Source organism: Rhineura floridana, chromosome 8 (genome assembly GCF_030035675.1).
Source record: "Rhineura floridana isolate rRhiFlo1 chromosome 8, rRhiFlo1.hap2, whole genome shotgun sequence".
Taxonomy (NCBI): Eukaryota; Metazoa; Chordata; class Lepidosauria; order Squamata; family Rhineuridae; genus Rhineura; species Rhineura floridana.
In genome coordinates this window covers 92,976,392-93,004,065 of record NC_084487.1, presented here as the reverse complement: position 1 = coordinate 93,004,065, position 27,674 = coordinate 92,976,392, and the positions used below count along the sequence as shown (strand labels likewise).

The following is a 27,674-nucleotide window of genomic DNA, read 5'->3' as shown; positions in this document are numbered from 1 at the left end:
TCTAATTTGGAGGTTACCACAGCATGGACAACTGAAGCCAGGTTATCCCTGTCCAGATAGGGACGTAGTTGGGCCACCAACCAAAGTTGGTAGAAGGCACTCCGTGCCACTGAGGCTACCTGAGCCTCAAGTGACAGAGATGATTCTAGGAGAACCCTCAAGCTATGAACCTGCTCTTTCAGGGGGAGTGCAACCCCAACCAGGACAGGTTGGACATTCACCATCCGGTCAGAAGAACCACCCACTAGCAGGATCTCAGTCTTGTCTGGATTGAGCCTCAGTTTATTAGCCCTCATCCAGTCCATTGTCGCAGCCAGGCACCGGTTTAGCACACTGACAGCCTCATCTGAAGAGGATGAAAAGCATACTGATGGCAGCGCACTCCAAAGCTCCGGATGACTGCACCCAACAGTTTCATGTAGATATTGAACAGCATGGTGGACAGAACTGACCCCTGCGGAACCCCATACTGGAGAGTCCAGGGTGCTGAGCAATGTTCCCCAAGCACCACCTTCTGGAGGCGACCTGCCAAGTAGGAGCAGAACCACTGCAATGCAGTCCCTCCCACTCCCAACTCAACCAGTCTCCCCAGAAGGATACCATGGTCGATGGTATCAAAAGCCGCTGAGAGATCAAGGAGAATCAGCAGAGTCATACTCCCCCTGTCTCTCTCCCGACAGAGGTCATCATACAGGGCAACCAAGGCTGTTTCTGTGCCAAAACCAGGCCTGAAACCCGACTGAAATGGATCCAGATAATCGGTCTCATCCAAGAGTGTCTGGAGCTGGCCCGCAACCACTCGTTCAAGGATCTTGCCCAGGAATGGAACATTTGCTACCAGCCTATAGTTATTAAGATTTTCTGGCTCCAGGGAGGGTCTCTTCAGGAGTGGTCTCACTACTGCCTCTTTCAGGCTGCCAGGGACCACCCCCTCTCACAGAGAGGCATTAATCACCTCCCTGACCCAGCTGGCTGTTCCATCCCTGCTAGCTTTTATTAGCCAAGAAAGGCAAGGAAGGATCCAGCAAAGAAGTGGTTGCACCAACCTGTCCAAACACCTTGTCAATGTCCTCAAGCTGCACCAACTGAAACTCATCCAAGAAATCGGGACTAGGCTGTGCTCTGGATACCTGTCTTTAACTGTTTTTGCCAATGATTTTATTGTTTTAATTCCTTCTGTAAACTGCTCTGAGGTTCTTATAATAAAGCGGTATATAAATGTTGTAAATAAAATACATAAGTAAATTTTGGAGTCACTGTAGCCCTTGAATCTCTTTCCACTTTTAGGAACAAAGGAATCTGCCTTATACCGGCTCAGGACATTTGGTACCATTTAGCTCAGTACTGGTGACATGGACTAGAATTGGCTCTCCAGGATTCCAGGCAATAGTCTTTTCCAGAAATTGGATTTTGGACCTTTGAATGCAAAGCATTTCCTCTAGCACTGAGCTATAGCCCTTCCCCTGGTTAAAAACGTATTGTTTAAAATTGTTCTTTTCAACTCACTAATGAATGCACATCATACCTAAGGCAGATCCACAACATTCATTTAAAGCACATTCAACACACATTTGAAGCACATTAATCCCACCACAGAATCATGGGAACTGTAGTTTAAGGGTGGTGGGAACTATAACTGTGAGGGGGAAACTACACTTCCCAGGATTCTTTAGGGGATATCATGCACTTTAAATGTGAGTTGGGTGTGCTTTGAATGTATTGTGTGGATCTTCTTAATAAGTTTTGCCTGCATGTAAATCATTCTAATTAATGTTTTAAAATGGAAATGAACTATAAAGTTTACTGGATGACCATGGGCTACTCACCATCTCTCAGCCTAATCTGCCCCTCAGGATGAAAACAACAGAGGGGAACCATGAACACCCAAGGAAGAAGGGCACACTTAAAATGTAAAGGAAATAATTATGTACAACCATAGTGTGAAATCAGATACTTATTGGGACATAGTGTGAAGTAGTATTTATATAAGCATGATTATCAAAGATTTTTATTATTTACATAACCTGTAAAGATATTTCTAGTGCAAACCTATGTTTGTTTACTCAGAAGCAAGTCTCGATGTATTCAGTGGGCCTTATCCAAACAGGCATGCACAGAACTGCAATCTCAAGTGATAAGGAACTTCACTCACCCAACCCAAAATTCAGAATCATGCCACTTTAAGCTGTTTTGCAACTGTTTACAAGATTATTGGATTTTAAAGGAGTTTATTTCTTATTGTGAGCTGCCTTGGTTTCCTGTCAGCAACCCTACCTCACAGGGTTGTTGGAAAGACTCCATATACACACATACACTGGAGATGTAAAAATACATTCACCTCATATAATAGTTTGTTATCAAAACCAATTGGTCATTGCAGATTTTTTAAAAAAATAGAACCAGTATTAAGTTTCCTACATAATAAAAGCAGTGATACCTAAGTACACCCTGCCTAATTGCTTTAAAATAGGATTGGAGGGGGAGAGATAGATTTACTACACAAACACAATTCTTTGCTATGTTTATTCACTAGTCCCATTGATTTACAGCACAATCCTAACCATGTCTACTCAAAAGTAAGTCCTGTTGAATTTAATGGGGTTTGCTCCAGGTATGTTGGATTAGCGTTGCAGCTTTACTCCCAGAAAAGTAAATATTACTACTGTAATGCACTCTATGTTGGGTTACCTTTGAAGACGGTTCGGAAACTTCAGCTGGTGCAGAATGCTGCGGCCAGAGTTCTTTCTTGGACTAAAAAATCTGACCATATAACACCTGTCCTGGCCCAACTGCACTGGCTACCAATATGTTTCCGGGCCAGATTCAAAGTGTTGGTTCTTACCTATAAAGCACTTAACGGCACCGGACTGCAATACCTGGTGGAACGCCTCTCCCGCTATGTACCTACCCGTTCGCTACGCTCGACGTCGAAGGCCCTTCTCCGGGTTCCAACTCATAGGGAGGCCCAGAGAGCAATAACTAGATCTAGGGCCTTCTCAGTGGTGGCCCCCGAATTATGGAACGCCCTCCCTGACGAGATACGCCTGGCGCCTTCTTTGTTATCTTTTCGGCACCAGGTAAAGACCTACCTCTTTGCCCAGGCATTTTAATCTTAATTTTAATTTTAATCTTATTTTAATCTTTGTCTTCACCTTGCTTTTAAAATGTTTTTATAGTTGTATTGTACCCTCATTCACCTGTATTTTAATGTGGTTTTATTCTGTTGTACACCGCTCTGAGAGCTTGTCGCTAAAGGGCGGTCTAAAAGTACAATAAATAAATAAATCAATAAAATAAATAAATTGGATTAAAGCTTCATATTGGGAAGGTTTTCAAAACACTGTCCTCTTCAACAGCCCAGGAAAATTTAAACTTGTTTTGACTCTGGCACACAAGAGAGAAAAAGACTGAAAGCTATATGCTTACTCAATGAGATTTTCAGATAAGCAGGAAAAAACAACAGTTTTCTGGAGTTGCAATGAGGTCTGCCTGATGGTCAACAAATCATAACCCTGACTTCACTTATTGGCTACAATCCTGAAAAGGCAGGTTTAGAGCAGCCAGCTATGAGCTCATTAAACAGAAGCGGGGAGGGGGGCAGCTGACGTTTTGGTGTATATCTCATGAACCAGACTACCTAGAAACTTAATTAAAAAAAAAAAAGCAAGCTGAGAGTCCGGAGATTAAGGTGACTCACCCGGAGATCCAGAAAGAACACTAAAAATCCAGAGTCTCTGGGTGAAACTCAGAGATCTGGCAACCCTAGGCTGATGAAAGCTGGAGTCCAGCAGCATCCAAAGGGCAACAGGTTCCCCAACCCTGATTTAAAGGTTGTGGGGGGCAACCATTTACATCTACTGCATCCCCCTATGATGAACTCTGATATATACCTGATCTCTGGCTGCAATTACACTTTTCTAGCTTTTGGGTTTCCCAGTGGTGCCCAAATGCTTCTTGGCACCAGACTAATGGTAGTGAAAAAATATTTTTGTACGTGAAAAAATGTATTCTTCTTTGTTTTATTTAAACCTCCTGTAGTGCCTAGTCTGTGTCATTACACACAATAAGAGAGAAGTAATGTTTGACAAGGATGTGTCCATTTACCATCTTTTAGTGTGGTTTTACATCATGTTTGAAGTCCATTTTTCTTCCTGAAAAAAGCACAGCATCTGGACCCAAGCCAAGCTTTTTTTGGATGCTTACCAGGTTCAGGAATGAATACTGTGTTTACAGTGATTAGCTCCACATAAACAGGAGCAAAATTAATTATTTTAATATCTCAGTTTTCCTGTCTGCCTAGTTTTCTCTTTGCTCACAAGGAGTTTCTTAAAAAGCCAAGCTCAGCTAGCCCACATTTGCACTTTGTTACTGGCCCAGTTTGCATTTGCGTGATCTGAAACAAACCCAAGCAAAGTGTCAGGCTGCTTTCGCACTGCACTTCATTCTGTTATTCTGATGATTTCTTACATGGTAATTTGTGCATTATATTTGATCTTTCACATGTCAAAACAAGCTAATCTGGAATTCTAGTGGAATATAGCGCAAGTTTAGCACTATTTTTTGTGATAAATAATACCAGAAATCCGATTGCAACCTGGAAAATCGCGTTTTTTTGCTAGCTGTAGCTGCTCACGTGTCAGGCATCCCAGCTGAGAGAACCAAAATGTACCACTTTTTAGGTGCACATTTTTTAAAAAAAAATTTTTTTTTGCTTGATGAAAATCGTACCGGTATTCCAGCATAGGTGCAGATAGCAGCAGCATTTCCTACACACTCCCATGTTTATACAGCTAAAAAAAAAAAGTCAGATGTTAAAGGGAGCGGGGTTGTATGGTGATGGGACAAAATCTTACACCTCCTACACAATGAGGAACTACAGCACACATGTGTATGATGGGTGAGGGATGAAAACAAGATATTCATTGCAGCTGTGTGAAAGACAGTTTTACGAAATGCCAGTACATCAGCTGAAAAAGCTAGTGTTCCTTAACACAACAGGCATACCTTCAAGTTGTAACTCTCCACCTCTGAAATGTAAAAAACAAGATCGTCCGTGGCGCAGAGTGGTAAGTGGCAGTAACGCAGCCGAAGCTCTGCTCACGGCCGGAGTTCAATTCCAACGGAAGGAGGAAGTCGAATCTCTGGTAAAAGGGGTTGACGTCCACTCAGCCTTCCATCCATCCGTGGTCGGTAAAATGAGTACCCGGCACACACTGGGGGGTAAAGATAGGCCGGAGAAGGAACTGGCAATCCCACCCCATATATACGGTCTGCCTAGTAAACGTCGCAAGACGTCACCCTAAGAGTCGGAAACGACTCGCACTGCAAGTGCAGGGACACCTTTACCTTTTTTTTAGGTCTATTTGCATTGTTTGCCAGAAGTCTGAAGTTAGACAGATGAAGATGACCAGCCCTTTCTTCCTGCTCCAGGAGGAGAAAGGTCATATTCCAGGAAACAGATGATACAAGATTGTGGTTCTTCTTGTCTTTCCTATCAGTAGTGATTCAAAAGGGCAAAGGTAGCATGCTCCCACTGAGCAGAGTAAGACAACCAGGTTTAGTTTGCTTTGGATCAGAGAACACCAGAGACTTAGGGTTTCTTGACAATATTTGCTTGCTTTATTTAATATTTATTTTATCAAAGCAAACCATGAGTGTATCCTTAAGTAAACAGGGGTTTCTATAAAGCAGAAGATTCCAGTAAGCCACTTGGGTAAACTGCAGGCTGTAACTGTTTCAGCAAATTCCAGCTAGAAATTCTCTCTCTGTCCTCCCAAATTCCCAACTTATTTGTCACATAAATTGCCAATTACTCTTCTCTCAAACCTCCCCCCCAAAAAATGCCCATTCAGGGTATCATCTACTACAGCCATTAAGAAATGTAATCCTAAGGAGTTACTTCTGTGTAGACGTGATTAGGATTGCAGAGAGAGAAAGATCTGAATCAGCTTTCCTAGCAATTAAGCCACATTAGGCAAAACAGTTGGCAAGGGTGAGATCAAGTAAAGGCTTCTTGCATTTCAGCTCCTTCGCTTATATCTCTCTCCCCACCCCTCTCATTTTACAACCAAATGTATAAATACATACCACTGAGGATATTACTTCATAAATCTCATGATGAAGTAGACCTTAGGACACAAACGTTTATGCCATAACAACATTTGTTAGTTTTTTGTTATAATAAAATTATGTTCGCCTTTGTTAATCTTCAACATGCCACCAGACATTTTGTTGGTTTTGCTACAAGAGAGTAACACCACTACCACACTGGAAATTGTTACAAGTAAAGGCTCATTACTCAACTCCAGGTTTCTCATTTAGGTATTTAATTTAAAAATTCAAGAGTAAAGTGAGTGAGAAAAATAGTATTTGCAATGAAATAAAATAAACAATATTTTCTAACACTGGATAGAGATCCTAAAAGCAGTTTCAGCAAGTTGCAGATGAGTGTAGCATTCCATTGCAGGCCCAACGGCACAGGTTGCATTCTGGCAGGGAACAAAAGCTTCCCCAGGCCAAACGAAGACAAGAGCTTGTGCAAAATCAGACATTTTAAATGTTGTATTTCAGGAATTGTGGGGGAGTTGGTATGTAGGAAAGCCAGCATCCAATCAGTAGGATTCTGAGTTATTATTAATTAAATTTCTATACCGCCCCATAGCCGAAGATCTCTGGGCGGTTTACAACATAAAAATCAATATACAAAATAAAATATACAATTCATATTTGGTACAATTAAAAGGAAAAACAATACATCACATTTTAAATAAACATAAGTAAACAATAAATCTCAACAATATACATAACATAATAACAGAATAAATAAAACAAACCAAACATAGCAGTTATATCTACAACCTTCTCCAATGTCTCATTGTTTCTCGCCACCTAGCCCCATCTTCCATAACCAATAGCACTATAAACATTTCTTCCATTGTCTTCTGTCCCCAAAACAACCCCAAGATGACGCCAAGTGCAATGCTAAGTGCGCACTTAGAGGCGCCGAGGTGCTGCCTCAGGCAGCTCTCCCCCTTCATATACTTGGAGCAGAAGACACAAAATGAAGGCAGGGTAGGTAAGTGGTAAGTTTGTCACATATAGCACTTACGCAGCATAAGGATACTTAATATGTATGGTTTTTTGCACATGGAAGAAACTTTAAGAGACATCAACTTGAGGAGTTATTTCTCTTTCTGTTATGACAGGATCAACATGGGAAACCTCATTATCTCATGGATTTATACAAAGCTCAGGCAAAGTGTCTCAGCTACAGTACTTTGCTGTTATGAAGAAAAAGGGTCCTTGGTAAATAGACAAGACTGAGGCTTTGCATTCTGTTACAGTAGAGGTGGAGAGCCCTTCTCAGCCCAAGGACAACACTGGCTCATGGAGCAGTTTTCCAGAGGCTGCATGCCAGTGGTGGGCAAGGCCAGGCCAACAATTGGGTGGGGCCAGATGCAAATATGGGCAGAGAAACAGATATGACTCTTAGGCTAATCTCCAGATCAAAGCATTTCCATTAGCCACACCTGGAGAGAGAACAGGTTGATCTGCTGATCAGTTGCAAAATCTCTTAGAAGTGGATTAAAAAAAAACACTCAAGGGCCCCCCCACCAGGTTTTACAGTAAAAAGGGGCAGGGTTGTCTGGCATCATGTATTCTTGTTTTCAGAAGAAAGAGGTGGAGACTCACTGGAACCAGCAGAACAGTGAGCATGTCTCTACCCTTTCAACAGGCTACAATCGAGATAGGCAAAAGTCAGTTGTTTCTACATGTTCATACCTCTCTGTGCATCCAGGAAGAAAAAAGGCATTATCACAATTCAAGGACACTTTCCAGCCAGGCAAAAGCAATCAAGCAAGGTGTGTAGCAGACTCTGTGGGGTGTGTGGCCTGAGGAGAGTCCCGAGCAGGGCTGTGGAGTCAGAGTCAGAAGCAATTTTGGGTGGAGTCGGTAGAAATGTACCAATTCCGGCTTCAAAATAAAAACTTTCATAGGAATTTAGGAAAGTTTTCTTGTTCAGAAATTTTAATCAAATAAATATATTTTATGTTCTATCAATCTAGCCTGATGATTCACATGGTGGTGATGAAGTGCCTTGTGCTACCATTTTACTACAGTAAATTTGTTATTACTAGTTAATATACATTTGCCATTTATGACGGAGTCGGAGTCAAAGGTTTGGCGTACCAACTCCACAGCCCTGGTCCTGAGGGCTGGACAGAGAAGCCTGGAGTTACAGCCCAGGGGAAAACATTGCTGTGGAGATACAAATCTTCCCACCACTCTTGACATTGTTGGCCTTGCCACTGGGGAAGGAAGCAATACAGTATGCTTCCAACATGTCCTCCCATCTTCTCAAAGCTAAGGATGTCAGTAAGCTTCCTTTAGCTTTTGGCTCGAGTAGATGGGTGTTCATTACCTCTTTTTGAGGCTGGAGAACAGGGTCAGTTGGGGGCAACAGAAAGCAAGACCGGGTTTAGAAATGCAGTCCTGCCCCCACCCATGACAGTAGCTTCAGCAATGGGTGCCAGGTGGATGGAAAACTGTTCTGTAGAGTGCAGCACCAATTTACCAGTATAACCAGTAGAGTCCAGTAGCGTTTTAGCTTCCTTATCAGTGCCAGTCACCGACCAAAATAATAGACCATCAGCCAAGTCTTTAAGAAAACAAAACTTTACTGTTTTCACACCGTGCTCCGTCTCTTGCTCACCAACCAACTCTATAATGCTTTCCTATTACCCCCCACACCTCTGTGTGCTCATTGAAGCCTTTTTATTGCTGCTTCACTTATCAATTACAGCTGCAGCCTGACCTTGGGCGTTTCTGCCAAGTGCTGTCAATTACCAGCTTCACTGTGTCTTTAACTCCTAACGGTCTTGTCTGGAAGTGGCTGTGTTGCCCTCCTAAGCCTGACATGTTCACCTCTACTTCCTCAATGCTTTGCAGCCAGAAAGTCCCAGTAAAAGTAATTGAAAAGACTAGGAAGCATTGGTGGTATGGGGAAAGAGCCGCTGCCACAAAGAATAGAGAGAGACAGAGCTGCTTTCCTGTGTGCTGGTTGGGGCGGATGGGTGTTATAGTCCCAAACATCTGGACAGTGGTAAATTGGGGGAAGCTGTGCAAGATGGGCAAATTGCTATGTTCTGTTGTAATGGGTAGAGCAGCAGGTGGGTTTGGCTAGTTATCCTGGTGTGAAGTCCGATTGGAAAAACATGTCTACTCAAATGTAAACACTGAGTTCAATGGGACTTACTCCCAGGTAAACATGTAAAGGATTGCAGCTTTTCTTTCTTGCTAGGGATCTGTGTCCTTTCAGATATTGTTGGACTTCCAGCTGTAATTAGCTCAGCCAGCATGATTAGGGCTAGGGTTGATGGGAGCCATAATCCAACAATTTTGAGAAGGCCACAGATTCCCTACCTCTACTGTATGGGGCTGTAACTCCATGGTCTCCTTTGTGTAAACACAGTAAAACAGATTGGCGGGTTCTGTTGTTTGTACAACACAGCTAACTCTCCACATTGTAAAAATCCTCCTGCTACAAGCAATATTTAAATTGAAGCTCATCTTCTTTAATGCTCAACGTCGACAAATATTATGTACTTTAGAATTCATCCAAAATCAGCATTGGTCATCTCAGGAGAACAACTCTTTATTTTATAGACTTTGCCTTTTAACAATTTAATAACATACAGATTGTAATATCAGAAAAATGGGAAATGAATCAAACTATTAAAAATGAGTGGGAGGAAAATACAGAGGGAGTGGGAGACCTGCTGAGCGGCCATGAGTTCATAGCCATTGTGGCGGAACACAACGTCTGGGAGAGGACTTTTCCCCAGCGAAAACTGCACTTTGCACATGCTCACAGAAATACCTTCTTTCTCACCGACAACACTGGGACTACACAATAAGCGCTGCCTTTAGCGACCGAGACTACATGAGGAACATGAATGCAGGTCGCTCCTCGCACCCAGTCAAGGCCTCCTAACACCCCCGGTCCTCCAGCGCTAGAGGGCGGGCTCCCGCTCCTTGCCGCCACAGCTCTAGCGCCTGCAGTTGGATAGTAGCAGCAGAAGTCAGCGAGGGTCAAGCAGCCTCTCTCGGTCGTTTCCTGCTCGGCCGCCGCGTTGGTTCGGCTGGGAGAGTCTCCACGGCGCAGGCGCTGTCGGGGTGGAGGAAAAGAGAAAAAAAGAGTGCGGGGCTCTCGCAGCTGCTGTTGCTGCGCTGGGCCGGCTAAGACAGCAGGTAAGGGGGGGGGAGGACTCGCTTCCGCCCCAGCTCTGCATTTGTATCTCTTTCCCCCAAGGGAAGATAGATAGGTGATACTACCTTTGCTCTCCATCACGGTGGTCCCTTCCTCGCCGCCTCTCTGCTCTTGCAGCCAAACCATCTCCAATCTTTCTGTTCACATGTGAAGCTCTCCTTTTTCCTTCCCTTCCTGCTGTAATTTTTAAATTGTGTCTTCCCCCTCCCCCGTTTTCTCTCCTATATTCTCGATTTTAGAGTTTGTCCTCTTACTAGTTTCCTCCTACGGCGGCCCCACCTCGTGTGCAGCTTTCTGTTTCTACTTCACGCCGCCTTTCTTAACTGCTCTTGGTTTCCGGTCCTCAATTTAGACCCTTTGCTGTTCACTTTGGCTAGTGGAGGGTTCTCTTCTCCAAATGCAACCAAACATCTAACTGAAAACCCTATTCCGTTCAGAAAATAATATGCTAGTTTAGCCGCCGCGGGCTAAGAGGCTGAGCTATGAATTGGGGAGCGCCTGGTTCGAGTCTTGCCTCTACAAGCTTGGCCTCACTAAGGCAAGCCACTCTCTCTCGGCCTCAGTCTACCCATCTGCAGTACAGGGAATGGTAATGCTGCCTGACTTTACCAGTAACGGTTACAGCTAGATAATGCCCGTGAAGCTTTTTGTACGTTTGTAAGCTCTATTACTGTAATTTTGTGTAATCACATTAGTGTGTATTTTATTGTGTGTACTTCTCCTGAGAAGGTGAGACTACATGGGTAGGAGGTACTCTTAAATGAACATCTCTGAGTATGAACAGAGTGTATGTCCACTGTTGCTGAGCAGCCACAGCCATCTTCCATCTGGAATTGTGAAGTCAGAAGTTCCAGCTCCAAGGATATAGACTCCAGGAACTTTGAGCACAGATACTTCTCCTGAGAAATTAAATACTGCTTAACACATTTTAATCCTCTTGTACACTGTCAGACAGAGTCAGTGAGTGATAGCAGGGTGGATTCTTTCCCCATCAACCTTTCAGTGCCTACTTATGAGATTCTAATTTGTGTCAGTGACTGTTAAGCAAGAATGAGGTAACAGAGATGAAATAATGCAGGGTAGAAGAGTATGATCCTGTGGGTGGGTATATAGACTTCAACTCCTTTTGTTCCCTGTCACTGTATTATGATGGGTGCACATAATTAGTTTTTCTTCTCCCAGTGTTGTCATCAGAGTGGTAGAAGTTTAGATTTTCAATTCATTATCAGTGAAGTGAGGATTCTCATCCATGTTGTTAATTCCAAATCAGGATGTGGTCTTTTGGATTCAGAGTAATAGAGTGCCAGGTTGACATATTTTATGTATGGTGAAGCTCCTGCAGCTAGTCTTCTTTCTAAATTGCTTTTTCTGTTTTCCTAGTCTATGCTCCTTTCTTTTTATCTTCCTGGATTCTACTTATATGCTAAATATTTTGTGTTTATCTGCCCTGGCCTTCTCTACAACCTTGACCATTTTATATTTTTCATGGGGGCTAGTGGGAGAAGGGGAGTGTATGCAGTAAGGCCTACTGGACAATTCTGTACACATCATTATTGAGTCATTAAAATGTAAAGATCTGCTGAAGTAAAGATTGCAAGTATATTGCACTAGGGTGGCTTCCAGATGACTGATTTATTTGAGCATTCATCCTGGTTTGTTTGCAGGGAAGTTTTGCAATGTTGCTTCAAGCAATTGTCCTTCACAAAAGTGCATTTTCCTGTCACTTAAGTTCTCTCTATTTTAAGCTGCTTTGTTGCACAAGAGCACCACATCCACTTTAATTGCACAACCTGAATTTGCCCGTTTGTGATTGAATTCCACCTGCACAATAGCAACAGTCTGGAAGCAGCCCAGGTCTTTGGTTCAGATTAGCACTGTTGGGGGGGGATCTCAAAGCTTGAACAGCAGGCAAAACATTCTGTATACTGTCTGGGAAGGGCTTGGGCAGTTGCTATGAATTTGGATATACTAGATTATGTGCATTTAGAGTAGTTCTTAAGATAATTTGATGAAGCTCCTAACTGCAAAGAGTTTTGGAAGAATAGGGCAAGTAGGTGATAAAATGATAAATGAGGTTCAGTATAAATAAGTTGCAATTAATGCTCATTTGGGGGGAGGGGAATTTGAAAGCCACATTCACACCATACATTTATTCTGCTATTATTCCACTTTAAACAGTCATGGCTTCCCCCAAAGAATTATGGGAAGTGTAATTTGTGAAGGATGCTCAGAGGAGACTCCTATTCCCCTCATAGATCTATGATTCTCAGAATTCTCTGGGAAGAAAAACAGACTATTAAACCACTCTAACAACTCTCCTAACAACTCTCAGCACCCTGCACAAACTACAGTTCGTACGATTCTTTGGGGGAAACCATGACTGTTTAAAGTAGAATAAATGTATGATGTGAATATGGCACTTCACGTATATACTAGTGGGGTTTGAACTGGTAGAGAGTAACCAGGAAAGAGACCTTGAGGTTGAAGTGAGAAGCTCAATGAAGGCATCAATTTAGTTGGTGTGTGTTAATGGTGAACAAAATAACTTCTGTATTGGGGATTATTAGGAAAGGGACTGAAAAATAAAGCTGGGTGGTGGTTGCAACAAACAGCAATTGCTATCTCCAATTATGTTCATGCCTTTTCCCTCTGGGGTTTGTGATACCTTAGAGGAGGAGTGCAGGTGAGTGAGGCAGCAAGAGGAGGAGGCTACTCCTAGCTCTTGAGTACACACTTTGCCTCTCAGGAACATGGAAGGAAAGTGGGCCTAGTGGGTCTGCCCAGAAAGAGTGTACAAGCAAGAGGAGGCAGAGGCTGCAGTAACCGCTTCTTCCTCTCTCTTGCTCATCCAACTTGTCTTGATGATGTGAAGAGTTAGGCTCATGGCAGCTTCTGAGAAAGAACATGAAAGGATTAGGCCAATAGAGCTCCTGAAAAATAACATACTGACCACTGCTTCTGTCCACACATGTTTCTCCCCCCCCCCGGTGTGGTGCAGTGTAGATCATTTCAGTCTCCACATCACAGTGCCCAGAGAGAGAGAGTGCGAGAGAGTGCCCGCGGGCAGGCAGGGGCAAAAGTAGCAACATGTGCACAGTCACTCTCACTTCCATTCCCCTCTGGGGTGGCATGGCTGTGGAGATTGGGCCCACTGAGCCCAGTGCTCCCAGCCACACCACCCAGAGTAAGACGGTAAGCAAATGGGACAGAGGCTGCTTTTGCCAGAAGCAACCACCTCAACTCCCTTGGTTGCTCGATGTGGGTGACCTCACTGGGCCCAATCCTACTTGCCACACTGCTCAAAGAAAGAAGAGGAGCAAGCAGGTGGCAGTGATGGTGCTTTCCTATTCTCCGGGCAGCAGTATGGGGTTCAGTCCTCCCCATTGTGCCTCCCAGAGAGAGCATACAATGCACCACCTCTGCCTACTTAATTGCCTTTGCTCTCTCTTGATAGTGTGGCAAGGACAGCTGGATCCATGTGGCAGACAAAGAGGAGGAGGAGAGCTCCACAAAGTCATGTTGCTGAGGTGCACCCTCCTCTAGTCACCTGGAACCAGGCCTGTGTGTAGTTATTTCAAGAATTATTTTGCTATTAAATCTGTCAGCTGTTGTTTAATTGGTTAAACAGCAAAATTAACTAGAGCGTTAGTCAGGTGAAGAGCCTTCTTGCTAAATAATCAATGTTGCCTCACCACAAAATACAATATTTGGAGGCCTTTGGAAGATGCAAGATAGTGCAGGCCATGGAGCTAGACCTTTGCTCCTCCAACTTAACCTCAGCTATCCAAAGGTCTTCAGCTTCCTCAAATGACTTTGCCCTTTCTCCCTTGCTGTTCCCAGAGCTTGGAAGATTACTTTTAAAAAGTAATAAATTACAGTTACAGTTACATGGCCCCAAAAAGTAGTAATTACCGTTACAATTACAATTGCTCTGAAAGTAACTGATTACTTTATTTTTCCTCCAAAGTAATCACTACAGTTACATTTCAGTTACTTAAAAAAAAACCGCCTACAAGGTGCTGGCCTTGGCTGCTGCACATATAAGTAGCCTAAAACAACATTAAAAATAAACAAACACATACAGAGATAGTAGAATAATTATTTTTATTCATAAGATAACAATGGTGGTCTCTCCGCTGGTAAGGGTGGTGGGGAGGGAAGCAGAGGCCACTACTCAGATCTTAGCACATCAAACCAAGTGCAACCCCTCCCACTCAGCCAGCAAGCATAATCTCTCTCACTTAACCACCTCCCAGACCCTGCCCTGCCACCAACTAAGGGACACTCACTCAAGCAAACATTTTCCCCTGAGATGCAAAAAAGTTAAAATACTGCAAATGCAGCACAGTAGCCAAAGAGGGTGGTGGAGGCCACTTTGTGTGCCATGTGCAAACACAGTATTCTCTCTCTGTCTCTCTCTCTCTCTCTCACACTCACTCACTCACTCACTCACTCGTCATCTTTCACCTCCACAGTTCTTTATCTCCATTCTGATGCTGCCTCCTTCTCCTTTATCCATGTTCTTGACCTCTGGATCCTTTTCCCCTCCACTCCATTCTTCACCACCACTAACTGATTTTGTTTTTTTTAAATTTTCCACTCCACCCCGTCTCACTCTCCGCCTCCTCCCTCATCGCCTCCTACCCACCCACAGAGCATGAGGAAAGAGAGGCACTGCACAGAAGCCCAGTTTGAGGCACATGATTTTCATCCACAAATCAGAGGAGCAGAAGACTTCCCCTGCTCCCCTCCAAGTAATGCCCAAAAGTAATTCTGGAAACATTACAATTACTCCACAAAAGTAGTAAAATTACCCCTAGTTCTATTACAATCAAAATGTAAAGGAATTACCCACTCGTTACTCAAAAAAGTAATGAATTACAAGTAATTCGTTACTTGTAACTAGTTACTTCCAAGCTCTGGCTGTTCCTTTTGTGCTGGGAATGCCTCCTAGAACATGTGATGCTGCCTCTCTTCCTTTAAATCCCTCTTAAGAACCAATATTTTCCTTGAATCCTTTGGTAACTAAGGCTAGGTACTTGTTACTGAAACAAATTGATATTCTCTGGTTTACCCTGCATCTGTTTCCCTCTCCTTCCTCTGTTGTCTTAGATTGTAAGTTTTTAGGGCAGGAGCCTGACCTTCTATACAGTAGGGCCCCAATCATACGGTGTGATGTTCTAGACCCCCGCCAAAAAGCAGAACACATTTAATAGAATGGCATGTGACACCCGAAAACCACCATAAAAGCAGAACAAGCGCCATATGAGTGGGGCTTTAGTCTAATTGCACCTAATTGAGACCGCCACATTAGCGAAGCACTGTAAAGGCAAAGTGCCGTAAAGCGGGGCCCTACTGTACTTTGTGAAACTCAATGCTCAGCAGTGGACATTGATAGATACTGCACTAGCCCCCTCCTCCCAGGTCTTCAGTTTGTTTTATAAAAAAGAAAAGATGACAGTGCTCAGCTGAATTCAGTTAATTTTTTGGTAAGTCATAACTTCAGACTTGGCATTTAAAAATCATTAGATGTTATTCCTTCCTTGAACAGTTTAATTAGCACTTTAGTGTTTTTTTAAAAGGTTATTTTGGCTCTGCTCAGTAGCAGGGAGTTTCAAATTTGATGAAAAAATGGTCTTTATAGCAATAACTGGAAGCTTTTGTCTGAGTACAATTTCTTAGGAGAAATTGTCCCCTTCTTTCAGAATCCTCATAAAGGTATATTTATTGAATGTTTGAAATATATGAATTTATTAAAACATAATTGGATAAAAGATAGGCAAGGTAAGTGATTTAAATATTAATATTTATATATACATTCACATTTCCAATAGTAATTTATGTTTGTTTGACGAGCAATCCTAAAACTGGGTGCACTGAAAGGTGTTTGTAAAGGTTATTCCAATACTTAACCTTTGGGCTTTGGCTGCAGTCATATACACACTTACCTTAGAGTAAGTCTCATTGAACCCAATGGGACTTACTTCTGAGTAGGCATACATGGGGTTTTACTGTTAATATTATAATAAAATATTGTACAGGTTGCCATGGGCCTTAGGACCCCTAATTCTCTAGGCACATTTTGTCTTTCTCGTTGTAATAGTTTCTGCAGTAGGCCTGGATTTTCTGATACCTTGCGTTGTTTTTTAATTTTCATTCTGCCCTGGAGTTATGGATAGGGCTGCATATATTTTGCAGTTGCATGATACAAGCATATATAAAGCTTCTAGCCATTAAGACTAGTGATAGATGTGAAAGCGCCTTCTCAGAAGCTAGAGAATTGTGCAGATTTCTGAACAAAAAAAACTTTGATCGTCCACATAGCTTTTTGTTCCCTTCTTGATTAATTGAAGAAAGTATATTACACAAAATTAATAGTTTAATTTATGCTGATTGCAGTATCTTGCCTTTCTTGGCATTGCATTTTTGATAGCAGCTAGCTATATAGTCTGTGAGAGGCAATTAAATTAAAGGCAGAAATAGTTTCCCCCTGTACACACACCCCTGAAGGGGCTTCCTGTGTTGTTTCTTTAAATAGGTTTCCTTCATACCTCCTAGTTTAGTTCTAAATTATCAAACTAAAAATGCCTACAGCTGCCATGCAAGATTGTCTTATGTGATCAAGTCAGAAGGGGGGGGAGGGGAAAAGAAGAGAGAGGAAACATAGCTTAGTGTTAGAGCCTGCACTTTGCATGCAAAATGAGTGATTGTTGAATGTAGTCTGGCTTTTGTAAGCAAATTGACAAGTTACTAGCTCACAACATTTTTAAATTAGCCTCTCTACTTATACACAGATTAATTTAAAACCAGCTTCAGGGGTGCTGGACAGAGTGTCCTCTGGTCAGTCCCCTCCTCTGTCAGTGTCCCTGGTGAGCTTAGCCTGCAGCACCCCAAACAGTACTGAGTGGCCCAGCCACCTTCGTAATTTCTCTCAATGTCTCAAAGGGATGCTAGGTTGGGAGCATTGTGGGAAATGTTCCAGCCACTTGGCAGTGCTCAGAGTGATGGGCCAGAAAGAAAAAAATGGGGTGGGGAAGGGTAGGCCCTGCCAGGGCTCTCTATGGCTCTGTCAGCTGCCCAAGGATATTGGGTGCTGATGTGTGCTTTCAAAACCCAGCTATTCTGCCATTATGAAATCGAAAAAGAGAATACACACATGTGGAGGAAAATATTTGAAGACCTTTTAAAAAACCCTCTAATTATTTAACTTCAATGGAACACATAACGGAAAAATCACAACCACAGTTGCATAAGAGTTGTTCATTGCAAGTTCTCTTTCACAGATTCTGACTGATGAAGGCAAAATAACCTCTCTTTTTTTCCAATATAACACCTTTTTGTAGCATGATGTGTAAGGTTTTGCCTGGGGCAAGTCGCTGTTTCATTTCTTTGCATGTGCTCCTTTAATTTGAGTCAGCGCTTGCAACTGCTGGTAGGACTCAGCCCAGCAATATGGAGAAGGGATGGTCTCTGAACATAAATAAAGTGCCTTTTTGACTTAAGAAGTAAACAAGCAAATCCAGTCCTGCGTAGCCTTCACCTTGTACACAAAAGCAGTTTTTGGACTGTCTTAAGACAGGTGCTACTTCTACAGCAAAGGGAACCAGCTGGTTAGAGTTCACTTCATACCAATCCCTATGACTCGGTAAACAGAAGAAGATAAGAGCTATTTCCAAAGACTACACTCAACCTTGACCAACACAAAAGGGTTGATAAAGAGTGGAACAGTTTGCTAAGCAAAGCAAGGAAGCTTCTGGTAGGAATGTACAGGCACGATAATTGAGTTTCAGTTGCAGTGAACTGAGCATGTCCAATAGTATTTGTAAATATTTTTAAAAGGGAATATGCTACAAATGTGAGCCAGTGTGGCACAGTGGTTAAGGTGCTGGACTATGACCTGGGAGACCAGGGTTCAAATCCCCACACAGCCATGAAGCTCAGTGGGTGACCTTGGGCCAGTCACTGCCTCTCAGCCTCAGAGGAAGGCAATCATAAACCCCCTCTGAATACCACTTACCATGAAAACCCTGTTCATAGGGTCACCATGAGTTGGAATCGACTTGAAGGCAGTCCATTTCCATTTTCCGTGCTACAAATCCCCTGGGACAATTTCCAGTATTTCTGGCCACTGATGGTGACCAGGTAGCTTGGTAGTGAGGCTGAAGTAATTGCAGAGGAAGTGTACCACGTACAAATAAAAACAATTTGTAAAATGAAGTTTAACCATTCAGGATTTGCAAACTGGCCTTCAAAATGATGTTAAATGTCAAAGTTATGCAGTAATAACATGATTTTTACAGATGATGTTGGATCAACTTAAATGCTGGAAATAAAGAATTAAGAAGCAGTCTTGAGAATCAGCAGTGGCTAAATCAGTCTTCCCTAGCCTGGTGCCCTCCAGATGTTTAGGACTCTATTGGCCATTTGTTTTGCTGGCTTGGGCTGATGGGAAGCCCAAATCTGGAAGGCATAAGGTTGGGGAAGGTTGGGCTAAATTACCCTGGTTTTATATCTATAGACCTTTTTTCTTCTGTACCCAGCAAAGAGGACATAGGTGCAGTAGATAGGAAGGATATACCGCTAACCACTGCAATCTTTCTAGGAGCATAGTGGAGCTGGCTTCCAAGTAAGCATGCTTAATATCTGACTGCGTTGTGCCCATAAAGATTTATAGAAGTATTTGGAGTCCTTAAGCACAATTCTGTGCATGTCTATTCAGAAAGTGCCATTGAATTCATTGGTGCTTGCTTCCAGATAAGTGGATAGGATTGCACCTGTGATTCTAAGCACATTTATGTGAGGTTTTGTTAGAATCAATAGAACTTCCTTCCAGGTAAGTATGCTTAGCTTTGCAGTTAAAGAACTGCTATAACATAGTATACTATAAGATAACTGCAAAACCCATGGGAGTAAACTGTTACAATTGACTACACTCTTTTTTTTCTTTTGGGCTTTTCATTCCTAACCCCTTTCTTTTCTTTACAACTTTATTCAATAACTGAAACGTCTTCCCCACCTTAGTGCCCTCCAGATGCCTAGGATTCCAGTTCCATCATCCCTGACAATTGACCCAGGCTGGTTGGGGCTGGTGGAAGTTGTAGTCCAGAAATCTGGAGGGCACCACGTTGGGGAAGGCTGTATTAGATGTTCCACTGTGTGCAAATTAAGGTTGCAATCTTGTAAACGTTTACCTGGGAGTAAGCCTCACAGAGTTAATTTGAACTTACTTCTAAGTAGGCTTGTTTCGGATTACATGGTAAGACACCTTAAGTTGGGGGTCACCAACCTGGCACCCGCAAATTATTATTATTATTATTATTATTATTATTATTATTAGATTTATATCCCACCCTTCTTCCCAGCAGGAGCCCAGGGCGGCAAACAAAAGCACTAAAAACATTAAAACATCATAAAAACAAACTTTAAAACACATTAAAACAAACATCTTCAAAAAATTACTTTAAAAAGCTATCAAAACATCTACTAAGATTAAAAACATTTTAAAAAAGAAAGTTTAAGAACATATTAAAAAGCAGTTCCAACACAGATGCAGACTGTGATAGGTCTCAACTTAAAAGGCTTGTTGAAAGAGGAAGGTCTTCAGTAGGCGCCGAAAAGATAACAGATATGATGCCTGCCTAATATTTAAGGGGAGGGAATTCCACAGGGTAGGTGCTGCCACACTAAAGGTCCATTTCCTACGTTGTGCAGAATGGACCTCCTAATAAGATGGTATCTGCAGGAGGCCCTCACCTACAGAGTGCAGTGATTGACTGGGTATATAAGGGATAAGACGGTCTTTCAGGTATCCTGGTCCCAAGTTGTATAGGGCTTTGTACACCAAAACTAGAATCTTGAACTTGGCCTTGCAGCATATGGGCAGCCAGTGCAATTCTTTCAGCAGGGGTGACATGTTGGCAATACCCTGCCCCAGTGAGCAATCTCGCCGCCGCATTTTGCACCAGCTGCAACTTCCAGACCAACCTCAAGGGTAGCCCCACATAGAGTGCATTACAGTAATCCAGCCTGGAGGTTACCAGTGCATTGACAACAGTAGTCAGGCTATCCCAGTCCAGAAATGGCCACAGCTGTCTTGTCAGCTGAAGCTGGTAAAAGGCACTCCTAGGCACAGAGGTCACCAGGGCCTCTAGCAACAAAGATGGATCCAGGAGCATCCCCCAGACCACGAACCTGCTCTTTCAGAGGGAGTATGATCCCATCCAAAGCAGGCAACTGTCCAGTTATCCAAACTCGGGAACCACCAACCCACAGTGCCTCCGTCTTTCTAGGATTCAGACTCGGTTTATTGGCCCTCATCCAGCCCACCACCTAGTCTAGACAGTGGTCAAGGGCTTGCACGGCCTCTCCCAATTCAGATGATACAGAGAAATAGAGCTGGGTATCATCAGCATACTGCTGACACCTCTCCCCAAATCTCCTGATGACCACTCCCAAGGGCTTCATATTGATGTTAAACAGCATGGGGGACAAGATGGTACCCTGCAGCAACCCACAGCACAACTGCCAGGGGGCCAAAAGACAGTCACCCAATGCTATTCTCTGAGAACGACTTGGAGATAGGATTGGAATCACTGTAAAACGGTGCCTCCAATACCCATCTCACTAAGTCGGCCCAGAAGGACACCATGGTCAATGGTATTAAAAGCCACTGAGAGATCAAGTAAGAATAACAGGGTTGCACTCCCCGTCCTTCTCCGGATAAAGGTCATGCATCAGGGCGACCAAGGCCGATTCAGTCCTATAACTAGGCCTGAACCCAGACTGGGAATAGGTCAAGATAATCTGTTTCATCCAAGAGTACTTGCAAATGCCTTCATTTGTGCTCCCAGACTCTGAGCTTTCTTTTTTCTTTAAAATGTCCAGTCATTCTAGACAGAAAGTTACAAAACAAAATACGTAGGTACCTTTCAACTATGTGATTTTTGTGAAATGAGACAGTCCGGCTGCTCCCACTTGTCAGTGGTTTTAGTCAATGAGTGAAGTCAGAGCTGTGATTGATAAGTGAGTTGTTTGGACACCAGGTAACAGGAATCGCTGGGGTCTAAAGCCCTGCTGTTTCCCCCTTCCCATTAGTGCACCTTTTCTGCTTCTGTCTTATTTTCTAGTAGTCATGGTAATCTCCATAGTTTGTCCTTCCTTTTTACCTAGCAACCAGGGTGCATCTTTCCTGTGCTGAGTTCAGGTATTTCCTAGAAGTTATTTTCTGCAAATATTACTACACAGTAAGTGTGAGTGGATATTAAAGAATATACTCACTCTCCAAAATGGCAAATGCAAAATGTGAACACTTTGCAAAGAGGATTAGGCATGTATCCTGCTGTGCAGGAGCCAATGTCCTGGCACTCATTAAGAATTTGCTGTATAGTTAACCTGCAGTAAATTATATACCTGCCCGGGCACCAGTGGGCAGCCAGGTTGGGACCTGACCAAGGACCCCTGCAGCCCAAAGGGCCCCCTGAGGGGCCCCTCCTTGGGGTGGAAAGGTGGAGCACCCGCTCCGCAATCTGCAGTAGCATTAGGTTGCAGGACACAGTGATCCGACACTGCCGCAGATTACAAAGCGAGAGCTCCCAGGCACCCTCTGATAGAGGTGCTGCGAGGCTTAAATAAGCCCACCTGCCCCACCTACCTGTCGCGTCAGTGCGCCTGCTTGCATCACCCAAGATGGTGGCAGGGGCATCCCTAAGGGGTTGATGTCTCTGCCACCATCTTGGATGATGGTAGGCATACATGCGCAGCATGCAGACTTGCGCACTGTGCACTGACATGACAGGTGGGTGGGGGGCAAGTGGGCTTATTTAAGCCCCCTGCCACCTGTATGGCTGTGTGTTGGTGTGGATGGCACTGTGCTCTTGGGGCAGGCTGGTGGTGACCGTGTATATACATGTGCTTCAGAAGCAAGTGTCTTTGTGTTTAATGGAACTTATTTTTAGGTTAAGGGGCACGGGATGGCAGCCTAGGCTTTGATTTAAGATTGGCATTGTGTAAAAGAGGGTTCTTGAGTTTGACAGCTGTATCTCCACAGTCAGGACCAGCAGGACGTACCTGACTTCCCATGGTAAACATGAGGTTATCTGGGATGGAGATGGAAAGTGGGATCAGCAATGGCTGTATTTTCTCTAAATTTGTGTTGTGCCATGCCCCTTATGGCAGCTATTTTGTGACTCGTGCCCTCAACACTCAGAATTTGAAATGTGTTCCCTGGTCCGAAAGGTTTGCAACCCTTGCCGTTAGTTGCTATATAACTAACAGCCTCTCTGTGCCAAAAAGGAATCTTAAAAAAAAAAAAAGCTTATCTGAAACAAAGTGGAAGATCTTTTCATGTTGAAGGCTTTTGCGGTTCTACACAATTCCCATCTTTCAGGTATTAAATGGAATGGACATAGTTTACAATCTTGCATGGCGCATATGCAGTTGTTGCTTATTACTAAATTAAGAATGATTAAGATAGGCTGGTGTTTTTAATAGTCGTACACCTGCTGTGTGTAATTGTAGCCTGCTGTGGGTAAGAGGTTTTCATAAAATGAACTGTTTTTCATCTCATGCTTAATAGCTTTTGGGGAAGTTTGTTTTGAGCAGATTCAGATAGGGCATTTCCACTCACCCCCCCCAGCTCCAAGAGGCATATTTTAATTTTGGTTTATATACATTGGGGGAAAGGTCTACATCAGAATTTAAATTTGATTTTAAAAATAAGTTTTATTCCATTTTTTTAAAAAAAGAAGCATTACCACAGGTGATGCCCTGAATGCATGCTCTTATGCAGTGGTTCTTAACCTTTTTCACTGCCAGCACCCCTTGGACTTCCAAAATATGCTCTCACACCCCCTGAAAAAATACCATTCATTTTTTATTTTAATTTTATTTTAATGTGTGTTTTAGGCTAAGATAAATGACAGTTTTCCAAAATCTTTGGTTGTATAGTTAATTTTCTGCTTCTATTTAAATGAATTTTTAAAATCTCTTGAACAACGCCTTGTACCCCTAGAAAAAGTCTCACACCTCCGGGGGTTTGTGCACCCCAGGTTAAGAACCACTGCTTTTATGGATAAATCCCATTAAACTCAATGAGACAAGCTGTAAATCTAACATGCCTTGGATGAAGCTGTAAAAGGTGGTCTGAACTGGGGCTTCTGGAAAAACTTGTTTCTTGGGGTTTGAAAAGGTGATGGCAGCAGACTGAGAAATTTGATAGGACAGCTGTAATCTAACCCTGGGCAAGTCCTTCCCTCCCCACACATGAAAATATACTGAAGAGAGCCATGCTTGTAGGTGGAAGATTGGGAGAAACGTGAATTGCTTATCTGTCTGATAACTGCCTTCCTTTCCAAGAAGAGCCCTGCTCCCAAGCAGCAAGAGGCCCCTTTATACTTCCTAGTCTGAGAGGAGCAGTTTACTTTTCCCCACAACACAAGAATGTTTTCACTTCAATATTTATTACAGTAGGGCCCCACTGATACGGCAGGTTAGGTTCCAGACCCCCACCGGAAAGGGAAAACTGCCGAAAAGCAGATCAGCTGTAGCGCGAGGGTCTACAACCTAACCTGCTGATTGCGCCAGAGGAGGAGAAGATCTTCCCCTCCTCTGGCACGATCAGCTCAAGCGGGAGTCTGATCGTGCCAGAAGAGGAGAAGATCAGCTCTAGCACACTACAGCTGATCTTCCCCTCCTCCGGCGCAATCAGCTGGAGTGAGGGGAGCTCCAGCCCCCCTCCAGCTGATCGCCCTGCTGGTGCTGTATTAGCGGAACACCGAAAAGCAGGGTGCCGAGAAGCGGGGCCCTACTGTACTCTGAATAAATCCATTTGTAGTCTAAAAAATGGTGGTCATTGTGAATTTTGAGTGCTCCAGGTCAAGATAACACATTTCTAAAATTTCTTAATACTGTTTGCTTTTCTTATGGTCAAAACTGGCTTATCCAGTTCTAAAGAGAGTGCTCTGTGAAGGAAAACCTCATAAACCTTGGTTTTAATCTACTATTGCTCCAAACTGAGGTGAGTCTCAGAGTGTTGGATTAAGACTCCACACAACCATGAAGCTTAAGCCAGCCTTTCCCAACTAGTGGGCCACCAGATGTTGTTGGACCACAACTCCCATCAGCCTCAGCCAGCATTGCCAATGGTCAGGAAAGATGGGAATTGTGGTCCAACAACACCTGGTGGCCCACTAGTTGGGAAAGGCTGGCTTAAGCAAATCACTACTTGTCAGCTTAACCAACCTCCCAGGATGTTGTGATGAGGTAGGATAGGGAAGAACCATGTACACCATCTTGTTACAGTCATCATGACTTGCATTTTATAATGATTCCTATAGATGGCAGGTTATACAGGGCAGGAAAGAGTTAACAGCAATAGTTAACAAGGAGCCGGTTGCATCAGTTTCACAGCTGCAGGAATTTAGAGTAATTGAGATAAGGTCCATAAAAGTAAGGGGGTGGCTGCAGCAATGTGTGGGGGATGAAGGAGTCGTATGAGGAAGGTGCTATTGTGTTCGTTTATGATCCTGTGTATCCAGAGAACTTTATTCGTGTATCGCAAGTAAAGCTTCTCCTTAACAAAGCTGTGGCAGTCTATCTGGTGTCTTATTACTTCAACCAACTGGGTAACAGGGCTACTTATGCTTCCAACACATCTTGCGCTCATTGGAGAAAAGGTGGAATAGAGATATAATAAATACACAATTTTTTCATCTGTGTGTAACTTTGTGGCCAGAGACTACAGAAAACAACCTTTTCATGGTGGCTACTGCTTAGCTCTCAGTCAGTTGATTTGGAAGAACAAACTGCAGTTTTAAGGTCATGTAAGGCCTGTTCTTATGTTGCTTTAGTGTTGTGACTGCTAGTCCAGTAACTTACAAGTATATCTGGGGAGATGAGATTATGTGGGAAGGAGCAGAGGCATGGTGTCTCCCTGCTCTTGTCTTCATGCCAACCATCTCACTAGTTCAAATGTTGTTGGGATGGTGTATGAAGTGGCAATCATGCTAACCAGGTTATGTAATAAAGGTCCTTCTGAGAGTTCAGATAAGTGGACTTGGCAGAATAAAATGCCTTTTGTCTTCTATGTAATGGTCTTACCTGCATTTCAGGAGTTTCATTTAATGTTCAGAGGAATCTGTGGTTGTGTCCATTAGGTTAGTGAGTTTCCTAATCCACATATCTTTAAAATAGCAGCACAATGGTAGAAAACATGAGTTCGATGGCATGTGTGCCCCTCCCTCAATAAAAATAGTGAATGTGAATCACCATTGTCAATGCATGTGATGTAGTTACTTCATGGAGGTCTTTATGCAGCTTATGCAGACAACCCTGATTTAAATATTCCTTCCCCTTAAAAAAAAATTGTATCTGCATAACATAATTTTGTCTCTGATTACTTTATAATTCATGTTGCTTCATCTGTGTTCTAATCCTAGGATCCTCCCACACATTCTAATTATAAACTAGCACATTTTCTATCACTTCTCCATCCTACCTAATTCTATTTCATTCTTCCTTTGCCATTTTGTTTCTGGGCTGAATTCAAGGTGTTCACATTAGTATTTAATGCTCTAAATGACTTCAACCCCAAATATCTGAAAGACCACTTCCTTCCCTACAGTCCCTCTTGGGTGTTAAGATCAGCAAGGGTGGGGGGCTCTTGATAGTTTCACCGCCCTCAGAAGTTCAGGAAATGATGATCTAGGAGAGGGCATTCTCTCTCACAGCCCATAAGCTGTGGAATTCCTTCCCCACACAGAGGTGTGTCTGGCAGCTTCATTGTATAGCTTTCATCATATGCTGAAGATGCACCCCTTATATTGGCCGTTGACACCTGAGAAATGTTTTTAGAATCCAACCTATTCTTCCGATGTGCATTGTTTTAACTGATTTTAATCTTATATTTTTACATTGCTGTAACACTCCCTAGAACCATATGGTAAAGGATAGGTAAGAAATCCTGATGATGATGTTGATAATTTCAGCTTTATTTGTCATTTCATGCCCCAGTAACTGTTCTCGCATTCTTTAAAATCAGTTTGTCCAGAGGACAATAGGATGGTGGTAGTCAGGTGCAAATGTATTTTTTCTAGAGAACGTCATAATTAAGCAAGTTCTTTGTGATGGGGAGAGAAGACCACCAAAAGAGCAAAGGCGCCTCAGTACAATTATGAACAAGTGGGCCAATAGAGGGGATTGGGTTGCCCACTTGCTGAATGATGCAGAGTAGAATGTATGGCTAGTCCACTGGACCTCTTTGCATAATGGTAGTAAAGGCTGGCTGTGGGCAAGAATTAGCTGGCATCATAACTGCAAGTTACCCCAGGCATGTCACATTCTGTTCCCTCTGCCCGCCTTTCCTTAGCTAGGACCATGCCACATTGGGTCGTGTGAGACATGTAGCTGTTAAGGATTGATTTAAACAGTGTGCTCCCTACCATATAGGAGATAGGAAGGAACTTTTCTCAGTGTTGTAGGACACCTAAATAATATCTCTTGTGCTGTTTCCTTTGGGATTACAAATTCAGGCATCAAACCAAAGTATGGCCTGCTATAACTCAGCTATGGTCTGAGCTTGACCAGGGTCCATTGTGCGTCATCTCTGGATCCAGAATTACACCTGTAGCTGATTTTGTCAATTCAGACATTGTATCAAATTGTAGTTAAACTTGGTGAAATAATGATCACATTCAACCAGTGGACAGGTTTAGACACAGCAATAGTTCATAGACTAGATTTGGATCTATATGCAAGGGAAAAAATGTGAAACTTCTGTTCACAGTTCGTAACAAACTAATTTCATGCTTTGTCCAAATTTGGGAAAACTGGTTTATAGTAACTATTATTCATTTCTTTAATATCCTGCCCTTCCTCCCAGAGGGGCCCAGGGCAGCAAACATAAAAATGTTAAAACAATACACATTGTTATAATAACTGACTGTAGTTAGTTTCTCAAACTAAAACCTGACCTGTTGACTCCCTAAGGGGCTGGGAATGCTTGGATGCTAATCCTTGCTTTGATCAATTAAAGGCTACATCCTTGTTCTAACCTGCAATTAAGCTACCTGTTTTCCTATGAGAGATGCCATGTTGCATGATGTAACTGTTATTACTTCCAGCGCTAAATATGTATTTTGATGAATTATACTACTTAGTCTGTAATAAGCATGGTCATGGCTTATCTGTTTTTAGTAAGTATTTTCCCAGCCATTCATGAAATACAGTGGATGAGCAGGTGGTTTTTTTTCTATTGAATGTAGCTTATATCCATTTTATATCTGAAATGGAGAGATCAATCCAGCTTAATTAAACCTTTTGAGACCTTGAGTTGATTCACATCTCGTGCCAAACTATGGCAGTGGCATTTCTGTGAAATGTGTGTTGTGCTTGCTTGCTCCCTGCTTCC

General features: G+C 42.9%; 1 protein-coding gene and 1 long non-coding RNA gene across 13 annotated transcripts in view; one reads left to right on the top strand and one right to left on the bottom strand.

The window, feature by feature from the left end:
- Positions 1–9,630: 9,630 nt before the first annotated feature.
- Positions 9,631–10,893, bottom strand: LOC133390782 (uncharacterized). The gene is made up of 2 exons (XR_009764469.1): positions 10,336–10,893; positions 9,631–10,168 (listed from the first exon to the last, which is right to left on the bottom strand). It is a non-coding gene; the product is annotated as an uncharacterized LOC133390782 (long non-coding RNA).
- FAM3C (FAM3 metabolism regulating signaling molecule C) overlaps positions 9,964–27,674 on the top strand; it is a 54,786-nt gene continuing 37,075 nt past the window's right edge. For 2 of the 12 annotated variants that reach the window (XM_061640115.1, XM_061640110.1), the window contains exon 1: positions 9,966–10,251. Coding sequence is in view for 2 of the 12 variants with exons in the window: in XM_061640106.1 (XP_061496090.1) it covers positions 10,753–10,859 (107 nt within the window). In the remaining 10 variants the exon portion in view is untranslated. Of the gene's footprint in view, positions 10,252–10,570; positions 10,860–15,659; positions 15,760–24,754; positions 24,943–27,674 lie in introns of those variants that run through there. The other 10 variants (XM_061640108.1, XM_061640111.1, XM_061640106.1 and 7 more) reach the window with 10 other exon arrangements.